The sequence below is a fragment of the Euprymna scolopes genome, chromosome 1, assembly GCF_053919585.1.
Source record: "Euprymna scolopes isolate OS-2025 chromosome 1, ASM5391958v1, whole genome shotgun sequence".
NCBI lineage: Eukaryota > Metazoa > Mollusca > Cephalopoda > Sepiida > Sepiolidae > Euprymna > Euprymna scolopes.
In genome coordinates this window covers 95151740-95168826 of record NC_136482.1, presented here as the reverse complement: position 1 = coordinate 95168826, position 17087 = coordinate 95151740, and the positions used below count along the sequence as shown (strand labels likewise).

At 33.0% G+C, this 17087-nt stretch overlaps 1 protein-coding gene across 1 annotated transcript in view; it reads left to right on the top strand.

Annotated features, from left to right (window-relative positions):
- The window catches only part of LOC145252212 (uncharacterized), a 157584-nt gene that overhangs the window by 98857 nt on the left and 41640 nt on the right, over positions 1–17087 (top strand). The window contains exons 10-14 of the mRNA XM_080111718.1: positions 4462–4761; positions 6095–6343; positions 10303–10527; positions 13489–13704; positions 15185–15358. Of these exons, the coding sequence (XP_079967844.1) occupies positions 4462–4761; positions 6095–6343; positions 10303–10527; positions 13489–13704; positions 15185–15358 (1164 nt within the window). The remainder of the gene's footprint in view (positions 1–4461; positions 4762–6094; positions 6344–10302; positions 10528–13488; positions 13705–15184; positions 15359–17087) is intronic.

Here is a 17087-nt window from a genome sequence, read left to right as displayed (position 1 = left end):
TATATTGAGTGAGTTCCTAACAGTATTTTGTATAGTTTTTTAGTTTAAACTCATTTTCCCAAAATTTCCCCAAACTTAATGTGTTCGATACAGTCTGCCGCCATTTGTATTTTTCAGATATACCGATAAACATTGAATGTTTTTGAACCGATTATACATTGCATAAAAACTCTAAAATCTTATCCAGTTAGGTAGAACATTTACTTTTCTTGCCTTTGATAACGTTTATTTATATATATTTATTTTTTGATAACTTCTTTGTATCTGTGTTTAGTAATACAAACCCTTTTCATTTAATGTAACATTTAGTCGGCTTGAAAAACAGTGTTTATCGGGGTATTTGAAAGCTACAAATGGTGGTGGACACTGTTGATTACTTTAAGTTAGAGAAAGTGAGTTAAAACTAAAAAAACTATACAAAATACTGTCAGAAACCCACCAATTATGCCAGCCTATGTCATGGTAACATATATCCGGTGAGTTTCAGACACTGTTTTGTATAGTTTTTAGTTTTCAACTTACTTTCCCAAACTTAACATATTTAACAGAGTCCGCGAACATTTCTGTTTTTTGAGCCAATTAAACATTTTACATTACATAAAAACACTAAACAATTATCCAATTAGGTAGAAACGTAACTTACTTTTGCTTTCATTTATTTGTTTTTGTTCAACTTTTTCGAATCTGTGTATAGTAAAACCCCCCCTCTCCACCATCAACCAAATATTAATTACTAACTCACATTTTTGTAAAACAACAACAAAAAAAAAAACATTTAGCGTTTCAACATTTTTGCTACGTTCGGCTTCATCCACTGATTGTTGGTCAAGTCCAAACCATGAATGATTGACAGAAACTCCCGAGGATCCAGATCAAATTCTGCAAGAGTACAATTTTTTTTTCATTTTCGCCTTCTTTTTCACTTTTTGCAGTGGATTGCTGTACTAATATAAGAAACATGCATTTTCTCTTTTTATTAAATTTTTCCATTACACCAAATTGAGCCACTGCAACGCGTGGCAGGGTACAGTTAGTGTGTGTGTGTGTGTGTGTGTATATATATATATATATATGTATGTGTGTGTGTGAAAGATTAAGGAAGCCAAGAGCAATGCATAAACACGAGTAACATGAAATGAAAAACAAAAACAAATAGGTGAAGTCATATTGGGATGATGAATCAACAAGTATCATTTTTTTTTTCAAAGAGTAGTTCACAATCAGCAAGATGAGCTACTGATATGTCTGGGATGATATAAACTCTTTAATTAATATATATATATATATATATACATACATACATACACACACACACACACTAGAACACCCATCCCATGATAGGTAAAATTAATTATATACACTGAACAAAGGTAAGTGAAACTGCGATGATAGCACTTAATAACTCTAAAGCCTTTGATGAGGTTGGCATGAAGATTTTGTCATGAAAGTGAATTCAAACAGTGTCACTGGCTTAATATTTAATATAATCAGATCCTTCTTAGCCAAAAGAAAATTCCAGTTCTTGGTTGTTCATCTAAACATCACATTAATGTGGATGACCCCAACAGTCAATATTTTATTATTCACAATATTTATAATTGTGTCTCAGCTGTGCATATTTGTTGATGACACCACACTCTATTCTTGACCTGTAAGCAAAACGAACACACACATATCCAAAGCAATGGCTGAATCCTTAGAAAGTCGGTGTGTAGTAGAATTGTAGCATTTAATGCTACTAAGGCAAAGTTTCTTTGCATAAACAATTGGTTGCCATGGCTAATAGCACCCTACTTGAGAGTTCAACATTCAAACTTCTTGGTAACAATAAATTGGAACAAATACAAAGAAGGTTGTGCCAAGGCTGCTGCAAGGAAGGTAGGTTTCTCTTACTGAGCTAAAAGATGTATTACACCTGCTAGTATATTATAAGCTCTACAATGCCACTATCTGCCATGACCGAGTAGTCTTCTTGCATCTGAGCTGGTGCAGGTTCTTATAGGATCAAAAAAAGCCCGCATTTAGACACTTATGAACTGTGTTCCAAAATTTATAATAATCAGTAAATTAGTTTGGGCGTGAATCCTGTATGTACAGACACTTAAACATACCTGGTTGTGTGAGTTGTAACAAATACTGACCTAATACGTCATGGTTGGTCTGACCGTTGTGATTTAAAAATATTGCATATCAAAATATTGCAGGCCAATTCTGAATTAAAACGTTTTTAGCATGGTAGGACATGTACATTTCAGAGGTGTGAAGTCTACTAAAAAAAAAAAAACTCTCACTCATAACTTTAAAAATAATTTAAAAAAACAAACAACAAAAAAAAAAACCCGGGCTTAACTATCAATAATTTTTCACTTTTAACGTGCAGCATGTAAAACAGCACGAACAAAATGTTGATCAAGCATGTTTATTGCAATCTTTGCTTCAGTACTTTGGCTGTCAACAAAAATGACTGCATTCACAGTTAAGATTCTTGTTTACAAAGTCAGTCTGAAAAATAACAGGACTGTGTGAGCTATGGGCGAAAGAGTTTTGTTTTACAACATATCAACCCTTTTTAGTTTATTTAATGCTGAATCTGGTTATTTTGGAAAAAGTCTGTGTTTCAAAGTCTTTATTTCTTAAAATATTTATTCTTGGTGTTTGATTTGGTGGTTTTATTTTATGGCATACCAACCCTTTCTGGGTTATATAATTATAGAATCCAGTTATTTTGGTAAAAAGTTTATATGCTTCAAGTTTTTTATACTTTCCAAAATTTATTCATGGTGTTTGGTTTGGTTGTTATGTACAGGAAAATTGTTGTTTTTTTGATTTTACAGGACATGATTGAGTTTTGCAAAGAGAAAGAAAAAAATAACATTAATGTTTGCATTTTAGACCAGGAACCCAATATCTTCAGACAGCCTGATCTGGTAGCAACCTTGTATGAATATCTAACTGTAATCTTAGCTTTCTGTAGTGAGAGCATTTTTCCTGTGCTTTTGTTAGCACCCCCTCTTCGACATAGCAATGCATTTGTTCTGAGCTTCTGGCAGGTATTGGCCAAGAAAAAAAACTATTTATTGGAATAATATTCGAATTTGAGATGTGAAATTTGAATAAAATGTTCCATATATTCTGATTTCTACGATAATTTGGAAGTCCTGAAATATAATGGCTGAATGGACCAAAAGCGCTACGTCTCCAATTGGCACCACCTTGTACAAACCTGTTATCAGAAATGATCCTTTAGCAAGAAATGAGATAGGCGCTAGAGATGTTCTGATTTAACTGACAAACATATGAATTGTTCACCATATATGGAGCTTGAAATGACCTGGAGGTCAACAATCTGAATAAGCTTCATTGCGTTTCATATTTTTTAATAGTTAAAAAAAAATCACAGTACATTCTGAATGGCACGGGCGATTCTTTTTCATTTGCTTTGGGAAGAGGGTTGGCTGTACCTATTACAGAGTTTATTTGATTTTACTATGTGTGTTCTTTTCCACACGCTCAGGAGGGATCATCAAGGGCACCTGTTTTGAAGATGTGAAAGCCATCAAGAAGGCCATAACAACTAACAGGAAGGCATCCTCGAAGAATCCTTCAAACAGTGTAGAGAAGAATAATAGAAAAGGCTGGAAAAATGCATGAGACTCTAGAGAGATTATTTTGGATGGGGAAACTGTGTAGTTGTTTGAACTTGAAATACATTGTGATACCAATTCTGTTAGTTTTCAGACAACTCTATAGATATTTCATTTGTAAGTGATAATTGACATTGATTTTTTATTATTATCAGCAACTCACTAGGAGTTCTCACACAGGTCATCAACAGTGATTGCTCACCGATAATACTAAGTGACATTCCCTGGAGTCTGGTTGACAGGAAGTCTCCTCAGATTTTTAGTACTGTCTGCCTCTTTCAATAACCTTTTCAAATTACTTTGCATTATCACAACTGTCGCTTACCATTGATTTTTGGTTTTCCCCAAAATTTGGGTGACAATAAACCATTTTTTTTGTTTTTGTATAGTTATTATTATTATTATCAATAATAGTTGTAGTAAAATTATTATTTATCAGTTGTAGTAATATTATTCATATTAATAATAGTAGAATTAATATATATTTTTTTAACTCAAGTTTTGATAAGAACTAGGTTCATTTAATATGGAGAAATGTTGCACATGACATGAATTAACATTGATCACTTTCTTTTTTCTAACAGTTTCTTCAAGGTGGTGCCAATTAGAGACCTACCGCTTTTGGTCCGTTCAACCATTTTATTCTAGGGCTTCTAGATTATCGTGCAAATCAGAATATAAGCAGTATCTTTTTCAATCAGTTCTTTGTAGAGCTTGACAGATTTTTTGATAAAAAACAAATGAGAACAAATCATAATTTGATGACTTAAATACAATTGCAAAAAAGTTTTATTTTGTTTCTGTTATATACTTGTAGAAAAACAAAGAAGCACAGATATTTCATGAGAAAAGGTTGCTGATGGATCCTGTCCGTATAGCAAAAGAATCTTCTGTTGACCCAAGCTGTGAAGAGGTTTTGCTTAATCAGGCTGCAGCACCCATGTCACCTGGTCATCGCTTATCTAAATCATTGGATTCTTCTGCAGTTCAGAATCTCTATTCACCTGGAAAGGAAGCCAAGAAGATGTCTGTCACAGAAGAAATGAAACAATTAAATGAGAAAAAGATTATCATTGAGATGCAAACTAAGGCAGGAGAAGTTGTCCGAAATCTACGAGTGAGTATTGTGTGTGTATGTGTGTCCCTTTCATATAGAAAGCAACCTGCCAAAATACAGTTTCAAATTTTGATTATATCATGTTTAAGCATATTGTACGACTGAGCAACGCCAGACTGCCATCTAGTCAGTAATATAATAACATTCTTTTGTTATTACATTGCAGAGGATCTATATAACCATGTGCACACGGCACATAAAGGAGTATGTTGTATTATTGGGGGTTGCATATGACATCGACGAGTATATATATTATGTACGTGTGTCTAACTCGTGTAATGTCTAGTGGTATAAAAAATATAACAACAAATATATTTTTACAACAGACATGTAAAAAAAGGGACAAACAGCAGTTCTTTGGTGTTTTAACATCGGGCCAATTGGAGAAACATACCTGTCCATCTCTGATCTTGTTTGATGGATCCTCAGAAACAGCTGCAAAGAATGTTCAATCCCAATAAATTAACAAATCTCGGATTGTCTTTTCTGCAACTTTATTTTTGATGTTTCCCTATTAGAAAGCTGCCGTTGGTCCTAGACTAATGCACTCTGCTTCCATCTACTGGGCGCTATCACTGTCCGACTCCATCCACTCTCTCTCACTCCCGATCCTTCTGTGTCTGCTCTCTCTCTCTCTCGTTTCTAATCTGACTCATCAAATCATCGTTTCTTTTCCCCAAACTCTCATAATAATGACCTCTATGTAGGAGTCGTTAGACTCTAGAGGTCAATCTATTTTAAATTATTGTTTACATTCTACATTTTTTAATTTTCTAAACATCTTAACATAAACGATTTTCTCTGAAAATATTTATTTTGCTAGGATAACATTCTATTTTTACAAATATTACAATGATCCTAATAATCGACTCTTATAATTTCATCATAATAATTGACCATTTTAATAGTTTCCGGTGTTTTCCGGTAGATTAACTACATGACACTTTGCTACAATTTATTTGAAAAAATTACGACTAATACAAAATATTTTTAAATAATCACCTAAAAATAAAAATTAGCAAGTGGTTAACTCATTTTAAAGTGAAGAATATAATAGTTATCTACCTTAAGTTTAAAATTGTGCAAATAAAAAAAAAAAAAAACTAAAATGTCTTCACTGCATTCTGGGTAATGCCGGATATGTAAAACTAGTCAATATATAAAAATATAAACATTAATCATTATCATATCACTTTTATATATTCTATATTTGATAGATACTATATATATTCAAAATTTGATGCAAGTTCAATATTTGATATATGCTATATTTGATATATACTATAAATTTCAAATATTCTTTTTCATTTAAAAGGTTTTTCTTCTCTTTCAGCTTGCTGAAAAACATGGGTATGATGCTGATGTGATGTTGATAGCCCTTGAAAAGCATCAACATGATGGAATAGATCCTCTTTACTGGATTGAAAAAAAGTGGCCAGATTACATTTCTACTGTAATAGCCCGGGCTGCAAATCACAACATCCATGGACTTTTAGAAGATGATGTTGTGTATGCTCTCAAGAATCACAGAGGCAACATAGATAAAGCCTTAGACACAGCCATCAAGTTGCATAGAAAACGAGTAATTATATCTTTGTTTTTTTTTTTTTATAACTAGATGATATTGGTACATTTTATGTTAATGTATGCATTTAGTCCTCTTAACCGATTGTGAAAATATATTTATATTATAAGAGTATTTCTCTTAGTTTGTCTGACTTTTCTATATTTTCTCGGAAACTACTGGGCTGATTTGACTGAAAATTTTTATAGACCTTTGTCATGATAAGGTGCAGCAATCTAAGTATTATGGTATTCATTTGATGTACAGTTAGAGATTAATAGAGATTAGTATTTAATGCAAAAATGAGCACAATTTTAACCATATTCAACCATCAGTTTTGCATAAAGCATTAATTCTAAGTCAATGAGCTGTAACTTTTTCCTGTTTTTAACAGGCTAAAAGTCTAGTGAATAGATATTTTAAAAATATGTCCAGACAGAGTATACACACACCATCATTTTTTGGGTAATTTTTGAAATTCTTTTTCATGGTCCCAATTGTTCCTATGATTACCAGAATGATGTAGATTTTCCTGAGATTCCAATTTCTTTTCATGCTGTATTAGCATTATTAAAAACACTAACTTTAACTAGGGTTGCTAATGTCAGGTGTAAAAGTTGCCATGTTTTGGCAGGAAAAAAATGTGAGGTAGCTGCACTTTAAGGTTTCCAATTTTTGTAGCTACTTGGAAGTAAGTTTACACAAATTATAAAAATTATTTAATTATTAGGGAACCCTAGGAGCATAATTTATAGCTTATTATGATTTAAATTTTTAATTAAATCCCTTAGTAAGTTTATAGAAACATAATATTTACGAAACTAAGAGGTTGCTGGTTTCAGTATGATTAATCTCATATTATCAGTTTTTTAACCAGATGTATTTAAAAAAATTTCTTTGGTATGTTATACTTATGAATGATTGAAGATAAAAAAGGATAGCAGAGACAAAAAAACAAAAAACAAAGATGAATCTAAACAATACAAAAAGCCTACAATATTTTTTAAAAAGCCTAATTTCCTTATACTTTTGTACGCGGTTTTCAATGAAGTGACTCATTAAAATTTTTAGGTATAATTATTTACATGGTTTATCTTCTGACTATTCTTCTCATTAGTGCTGATATTTATACTATGTTTCATATGATGTACCCTCTGACTTTCACAGGTGTATTGTTAATTTATTTTACAATGAAAAAAAAAACATTTTTCCTGTATTTAAATGATTTTATTGTTGATTCTTTTTTTATGTTGATGTTTATTACATAAGTATTGAATTTTTACACTTTTGCAAATACCCAATTAGCAGTTCCAAACCTACTGACAGTCTACTCAAAAAGTGCATGTGGAATATGCTCTAGTCAGGAATATTTTCATAAAATTCTTACAGATGCTTGATGTAAAGTTTAGACTTGACAGGTGTTGCCTACTGTAAAAACTGACTGATTGACTTTGTCAAGTACAGACTGTCAACCTTGGTTAATGATGCACTTAGTGTCATTCATGAAAAAATATTGGGCAGAGAAGGACATCCTCCGGAAAATTGTTGTTTTAAATAAACCTTTATGGATATTTTCATGCATACAGCTATCCAGCTACTTAGACTGGTGTCTATTAATTCATTATGGTTGTTGCGGGTCCGATCGTCCGGAGACAGTCGACCCAACAACTAGAAGATAGACACGGGTAAAGAAAACGGTGAACAAGGCAAAGAAAGAACGACCGACAAGGGATGCTCGTTTTTAAAGGACAAAAATCGTCCTTTTATTCGTTAAAGAAAAAAAAAAGGTTTTTATATATGCAAGGTAAGTGTTGTTCTGATCAGTTGGATGTTAGTGTGCTCGGGACTGCTGGACATCAAGAACCGGACCGGGTAGATGGAGGAAACGCAATGTAGGAACGAAATGGACCAACAGGAAGGTCGGACGTCAGGAACCGGGGCCGCAGCAAACTGTAGCAGGAAATGCGGGAAAAAAAAGGACTGTTGACAGGTGTCGCAGACTGCTGGCAGGACGAACAGGTAGGAGAAGGTGCTGGCAGGCGTCGCGGGCAGGAAAAGGTGTTGGCAGGCGTCGCAAGCAGGAAAAAGTGCTGGTGGGCGTCACCGGCAGGAACTGGCAGGAAGGCCGGGCCGCAGGCAGACAGGCAGGCAGGTGCTGGCAGGAAGGCCGGGCTGCAGGCAGACAGGCAGGTGCTGGCAGGAAGGCCGGGCTGCAGGCAGACAGGCAAGTGCTGGCAGGAAGGCCGGGCCGCAGGCAGACAGGCAGGTGCTGGCAGGAAGGCCGGGCCACAGGCAGGTGCTGGCAGGAAGGCCGGGTCGCAGGCAGGTGCTGGCAGGAAGGCCGGGTCGCAGGCAGGCTGGTAGGAAGGCTGGGCCGCAGGCAGGTGGCAGGAGAGGCTGGGCCGCTGGCAGGAAGGGCGTCGCAGGAAGGCTGCAGGAAATTCTGGGAGTGCAGGAGGCGACAAGCAGTAAATCAAAGGGGAAAGGTCTTTTGAAGTACCTAGCCCTAAAAAGGGCTCTTTGAGTTACGGCTGCTGCTGCTGCTGCTGTCTGGAAGGCTAGCAGAGTAAACGAAGGGAAAGGTCTTTCGGAGTACCTAGCCCTGAAAAGTGCTCTTCGAGTTACTGCTGCTGCCGCTGCTGTTGTTGCTGGAACTACTGCTGCTGCTGCCGCTGCACGAGATCCTTCGTGAAGTGGATCTCCGATTCGGGGGACTCTTAGCCCCCTGCCGAAATTGTTTTTTTGGTCAAAAGAACGCTGTCTTCATGGCGAAAGTGTCTTATCAATGACGTCGCTCCCGAAAATGAGATCGACGAGGGTCATTAAATTTTAGGCGAAATTCCTACAATCGAATTATGGTTTTGGGTACAATGATTGTATTTACATGGATTTCGCTTGACACAGAAAAACCATCGTTCATTTAGTTTCTGTTTATTTGTAAAAAACACAAATAAACAAGAAAGTTGTAAAAAAAGAAAGTTGTAGAAAAAGAAACCTAAGTAGGTCAAACAAGCCTCGCTTTCGCTTTGTTGTTGGGAGTTTATTCGTCCGCGTTCCCTCTTCTTCTTTCTCTCTCTCTGCTGGAAAGTCGGTCGGTCCTTCTGTTGTGTGAAACCGTGGAGTGGGGAGAAGACGAGAGAACATAGTTTTTTTCTTGCCCCCGCGACATGGTTTCCTACTATTTTTTTTTTTTTTTTTTTTTACAGTCTAAATTCTAATTTATGTTTATTATATTAAAATTAGACTATAGGCAATTTATCTAAAAGAAAAACTGATAAATAACATAAGCTACTTGCAGTAATAATATATCAGTATCAAAAAAAAAAAAAAAATTGTGACCCAAGAAGTCAGTATTTTAAACTGTTTTTAGTCTAACCCTTTAACAACAGACTCAAGGGAACAATATCCTACAACAAGCAAACTTAATGTGGATTCTGATTATCATCGTAATTATCATCTAAAATTCTTCTCATCTAATTTATAAAACTCATTATGTCTGTCTGTCTGTCTGTCTCCATATTTTCAAACTTTATCTCTTCCGAAGCTAAAAGTCGCAGAGCAGTGCTATGGGTCTCAAATGATTGGACTTTTTATGGACCGTTCTTTTACTGGTCTTTAGCCAGTTAAAATAGTTTTAAAGGAGTCAAAAAGAGTCAAAATTGAAAAAATTGTTAAACATTTTGTTCATTCATCTTGGTTTATTTTTTAATCAGTTCATATGCGTGTCACTTTGGTACAGTAGTAATGCCACTAGAATTGAATGCTACATTTTTGCTTTCAATTTCGATTCTAGATGATGGCATCTAAGTACTTTTTTTTTTTTTTACTTTTGAAATCACACTCCATAATAATATATACAAAATCTGGACAAATTAAAATATATTAAAGTGTATTTTACTACCAGGCAAAGCCGCCCTCCCATCCTCCCGCTAGTTTACATTACAAGCAACATTCTAAACTCGGTTCTGTTATTTCAGATGGAAGAAATCAAGTCATTTGGCGAGTTCCCTGAAGAAGAAATTGTTCAAGCATTGCTACGGCATAACGGAAACATTGACCCTATCCTGGATGATTTATATGCACCAAGATTGGCGGAATTTCAACAACGGATCTGGGATGAAATAACAGACGAAGAGTCCAATGACTATTCGCTTCCACCACAACTTGTAGATCTATTGCTGAACAAGGATATCGAACCAGAGGCATGTGACAATGTTTTTGTTTCTTTTTTGATGGTTTTCAGTGGTTATAGTATTGGATGTAAAAGAAAATGGACTCTTAACTTTGATTTCATATTTCTTTCAAAAATTGATGACACACATTAAATCTGACTCTGGATTTGTGGAAAAATGATTGACTTCTGCAAAAATTGTTAACTCCTAATTGAAAAAAAAAAAAAAAAATCACTTGTTAGTTGGTTTTTAAAATATAAATTGATATCATCTGAATGTCTACTTCTCTGCTTTTATTTTGCTTTCTTTTTATTTAATTTACTTTTTAAAACCAGATAAATATATTTAATATTGAATAAAAATTAAATTGATAAAATAAACAAAAGTAAAATTAATTATGAATCATTTCATAAATTGAGTTATTTTAATAATCAACATTACTTTCATAAAAAAAAAGCCCAAAGAAGTGGTAGATGTAGCACTAAATAAGACTAGTAGAAGACTTAAGTGTGAAAATACATTTTTAGTCTTAACATGAAAAAGTAAATTAAAAATTAACACATTTACTCAAGTGGTCCATGTATATTAGCCTTGAGCATCTTAAAATTTTTTTTAAGATACAATATATAAAAATAAATCACATATACTCATAGTATCAACTAATAAACAACACCCTGTAGATTTAGCATGAGAGAACTTGTGATATTGTAACATTTTCGTTAACAAAATAGACGTCTTTATACATACATGTGCAGGCTGTTTATATGTGTTGGTCTTCTACATGCTTTCTGCTTCTTTTCACAAAGAAAGTAACATAAGGAGACGTCCGCTGAGAGTTTTAATCTGTGCCTAAACCTAATCGTTGATTCCATGAACAAAGTTTCTTTCTTAGAACTGCACACTTGTGGGACTCTCTTCCTTTTGCCTGCTTTCCGGCTGACTATAATATGGTCGTCTTCAAGTCCAACGTAAACAAGTTCTTGATGAGTCGTTCCCCTTAAGTAATCCAATTTGTCAAATTTCCACTACTAACGATTATTACGAGATTGTCCCATTGACCACTATACACTTATTAACCCTTATCCTCAAGTGACCTCTGGGCCTTGATAAGTGGTGACTCCTTTGTAAAAAAAAAAAATGGTTTTAGTTGGAGACAATTGACTCTGGAGAGAGAGAAAGAGAAAGAGAGACTAATGTTATCCTAGTTATTTACTTCTTAAAGTTAACCTTTTAACTTTATGAAATAAGTAATGCACACAGATGGATATGAAAGTATCATTCATCTTAGATTACAGGTTTCCTACATTATTGGCGGTGACTTGTTCACATGGCTTCCACGAGGAGATTCATCGGAAAACCTTAGCTTCTCTCCTCAAAAACGTAATATCATTCTTCATTATCTCTCTGTTTTGTCTACAGCATTTGACATCTGCCTCTTACCTCAATTTTAAATCAACCATCTTTCATTCAACTCTGGGAATGATTCTGTTTTACACATCTGGATTATCATGCACTTAGTGTGAATTTTGACAAGGGTCACACTTAATCATCACCAATGTAGGGTTCCCGAATATTAAAAACAATAAAAACATTAGTTATATACTCTAGATTTAAGATAAGAACTGAGGAACCAGATATTCTCCATTTTTGGAAAACATTCTGGGAGATTAACACTTACTGTAAGGTAGGTTTCATAAATAAATATTTATTTTTGAATAAACTTTTAGCAAACAAAAAAAATTGTTGAATTTTTATGTTTTTTCTTTTTTTATAATTTATTTTATTCAAATCAGAATAAATATTTATTTTTTTTCTTACATATCTGTAATAAAGCAATGATAGCAAATAAATATTTTCTTAAATGATGTCTGCTGTGATTTCATTGGCCTTTTACGTAAACTGCCTGAAAATTCTGACAACAGCACGGTCCTTATTTGCACAAGTGCTATTTTTTTTCTTCTTAAATTTATGTCTGAATATTAACTCATTAAAATTGCCTTTTCTTGTATAAATCATCTATATTTTTTATTCCAACTGGTTAAGAATATACCACAGTCAAAAATGGAAATTTGCTTCCATCATAATTCTCAACAGAAGTTCAGAGTTGAAATTTAAAATCACTTGTCGCAACGTGGCTGTCTATTTATCTCAAATCCCAACTCCTACCATACTTGCATATATACACACACAGCCGCAGAAAAAGGTGAAGCTTTAGGCAAAGATGTAACTATATATTTGAAAAAAAAAATTGCAACCTTTAAGCAAAAGAATTCAGACATTTTTCCAATACACCCAACAAAACAAAAAAGGGGTCAAAAACAAATATGTAACAAATGTTATCAAAGGCAAGATAAGTTACTCTTCTACCTACCTACATATTTATTTTGTGTTCTAACTTATTTGAAAGCATTTATTTACTTTGAAACACAAGTGGTGCTAAGTCTTAAGTAAGAACAAGAAAAAAATGTTCAACATGAGACGTTCATCTGAGGATTCTTGATACTCGCTCAAAAGTCGAAAATTAAAAAAAGTACTGGTAGAAATTCACTCCAAAAATGTCAGGTGCCAGGTTAGGGTTAGGTGCCATTTATTTGGTCGATTTCTACCAGTATTTTTTTTTTTAACTTAAAACTTGTGTTTTAAACTAAATAAACACTTTGAAATAAGTTAAACTGCAAAAACTTATTCAGGTAAGTAGAAAAGTAAATTATATTGCCTTTGTTATTATTTGTTTCTTGACCACTTTTTTGTTTTTTTTTGTCTGTACTGCAAAATATCTGACTTGAATCAAAATATTTGCATTTATATTAAAATGATAAACCCATTGAAAACTTTTTTTCCAATGATTTCTAACTTGAAATGTATTTACAATAACTGCAAACTACTTTCAAAAGTCATATCTACAAAATCACAAACGGTTCAGCATTAGACAACCAACAAGTTGTGCTGTTAAAATGAAACAATATTTTTTTTTTTTTGTTATTTTTCTAGAGACGTGTACGGGCAGCTTTTGCTGAGATTTCATTCAAAGGTTGGAAGAGAGCTGAATATGTGATCAAAATTCTGGATAACCATCTGGAAAATGTAGACAACTGTGAAGTCACAGATGTTATAGATGTTGTGCAAAATTCGAATAACTTTGAAAATGCTGTTGAGCAGCTTACAATTGTATGTAACTTGTGCCTGAATCAGTATCCACAGGGAAAGGTGAGTGGAACAGGAGAAGGTTCATTTCTTGCCTACCCATATCATCCAACATTTTAATATACAGAAATTATTTTTCATAAAGTTTCAGGTGTAGATTAACTCACTTAAAATGACTTGAATATTTTTCATTAAAATGCAGACGTAGATTTATTATCTCACTGAAAAGTATATTATTTAAATATATTATTTTATGATGAAGTAAACTATACAGTTTGTTTTCAATAGTATATTTGGTTTTTGTCGAGAATTAAAAAAAAAAAAGAAAGTAATATGATGTATGTACTTGTGCAACAATGTCAACAACAATGAAACAACATAAATAACAAATTGTTATATCCAGAATTCATATTTGTTATACAAAACTCACACACTCTTACATACTGAAACTTAAAGGGATGGTTAGAATCTTAAAAAGATCTCTCGGTTGGAGTAACTAAACTAATGGGAGAATGTTTGGCATCTGGTAGAATGCCCCATCCCCAGGAAAAACAAAGTGATAAGAAAAGTAAAACAAAAAAGGAAACAAGAGCAATAACCACAATGCCCATTCTGTCAAAAAACTTGCACCATCAAACACATTTTTGTGGAATGTAGAACCATCGATAATGCTAGAAAACAATATCTTAAATACAACAATACGAACATCTTCAATAACAACCGCCTGAATCAAATACTCTCCCTTTTAAGAGTAACAAAATTTTTACAAAAATTAAAAAAAAACCTAGAAAACAATCCAACTAAATGCTATGGATAAATATTTGAAAAACACCTTTTTCTAAATTATTGGGTTTGGCATTAAATAACCTGAAAAGGGTTGATATGCCATTAAACAACCAAACCAACCAACCATATTCCAAAAAATGACATAAATTGATCATTTAATTTTATTTTTAAATAAGAAAATCATTTTTAAGTGATTAATGGGAATTCGTAGGCATTAATTACAACATAAATCTTGTAAGTTTGAATTATTGAGTTTTTTTAAAATTTTTTATTCTTTTTAGATTGTTTTCAAAATGTCAGACAAGACAACCGCTCTTCTGTTACTCATAAAATTTTATTTTCTTTAAAAATAAAAGTGCACGATCAATTTACCTGATTTTTTACAATATATTTTTGTTTTGTCATGAGTAGGTACCTCATACAAATTTTTCTTTACTTTTGCTTTTAATATACAGAGGAATTCTGGACAGGAACTGTATATTATGTAATACATTCTTTTTATTTATTTTTTTCACACATGTTTGTATGAGAAATAAATGATTAATTTTTTCAATGAAGAACAAAAATAAAAATTGTTCACAAATAGAAAAATGAAACTTCTAGAGATGGACCACATAATATTGCCAACATTAACTTTGACCACTTTACTAACAAACTCATGCTCAAACAAAGCTTCAATTTAGTCAGTAACTATGATAGCATCTTAACTTACAAGTAGTTATTGTTGCTTTATTTTGCCTTTTTTCTCTCCTAACAGATTATGACGCTGAGCTTCTGTAACTGTAAATTTTGTCAAGAGTGTTTTCTTCAAAATTTTAAAATTAAAATCCGTGAGGAACCTGTTCGAAGATGGACTTGCCCCACTTGTAGCCTTCCAGAACTGAATGATGAAGAAACAATTACAAATTATTTTGCATTTCTTAATTTACAAGTAAGTTTTATTTTATTTTTTTTACAATTTGTCTAAACAATGGAACCGCTTACTCCAAATGGGTGATGTGCAAATGGTGGTACACAACTTCTTGGTATTTCTCCATAATCAACCAATCAACCTCTGGAATTCTTCTATGTTTGAAAATGACTGCCATATTTAAAAATGGCTGCGATGTTTGAACATGGTTACTATATTTTGAAATGGTCACCTATTAATCTTAATTGTGTCTGAATTCACTAATTTGTTTGTTAAACTATAGTTAGTAAACATGTGTATAAAAAGTGTGATATGTAACTTTTGGTGCTTGTGTACATTAATTTGATTTCAGAAAATACATTTTAGATAAAAATCATGAAAAATTATGGAGTAGAAGCTCTGCTAGAACTATTTTTTTTACATAGCAAAAACATAGATATTAGCGGTCTGCCATTTTCTATTTGGAAATAGCAGATTTTAATATTTTGTCAAATTCGTAAACTGCTGTTACCTCCCCTGGATTTTAAAAACTTTATAATTCTATACATTTTATTTTTACTTGTAATTATTTTTCTACTTAACAAGACAAATACACACTAGCTAAGTGAGAAATGTTCAGTTAATTGCAAATTAGTGTTATTAGAAAAATTAAAACATTTTTTTTTTCTTTCAAGCATAATTCAATCCCAGGAGTAAGGCATATTTTAGCCTGTATTTCGTGTAATTAAAGTGTGTAGGAAAAAGGCCTTCAGGAAACAAGTTTTCATTGACATGGCTTTAGTACAATAATAGATGACACAGTATAGCAAGGGAAAACAATCAATATGGTAAGTCTGGATTATTTTCCAGTATGTCAGAACCATCGTCATCAAGTGAAGGATTGGAAAGTGGAATTTGGAGTGCCAACACCCTAGAGAAAGAGCACCTTAGCCTGAAAAATATGCTTGGGGTGGGGGAAGCCCCATCAGCATTTTCTGATAGTGGTCTTTAGGTGATTACCAATCAATTGACCCCTTCCTAAAGGGAAAAGGCAAAGAATAATAGTGGTTAGTTTCCACATTGGAAAGATTTGCCAACTGCAGCCAAAATGTGCTAAATGCTGAATAAATGTGAATATATGAAAAAGTGCCATGGCAAATATAAGTGCTACAACTCTTGACTTAAATATACAATTCTCTCCAGAATTGCTTACTGAAACCTCATGGGATAAAATGCAAAAAAAAATGTATTAATGGATGCCATGTTGATTTAATTGAAATTCAAACATAGAATCTCAGCAATAACCAATCCAAAAAATACTACCATATATGGAAGAGTCGACACTCGTACCATATAGAATTCACCTGTTCCCTACCTCTTAACTAGAACTAGTCATATTATCTAATCATACTTTAAGTACCAACAAATAGTTCTTCCTATCTGCAGCTTTGATGGACATTTTGGAATTTAAAAAAACATGTTTTGATTAACTAAATCTGGAATGAATGCATAAAGAAATAGTATTTAATGTTTGCTGACTTGTGGAATTTAAATTTTTCAAATACAAAAGAAATATTGTTGCCATCTTGGAAATAGCAAATATCTGGATGACCATGAGGTGATTTTGCCTAATGGCTATAATGTACCATGTTTTGTACAAACTTTGTTGCTTGTATCACAATTTGCATTTCATTTGCATTATTCTACTCTGCTTTTACGCAATATATTGTACAAAAATCATTTTCTTTTTTTTTTTTTTTTTTTTTTTTTT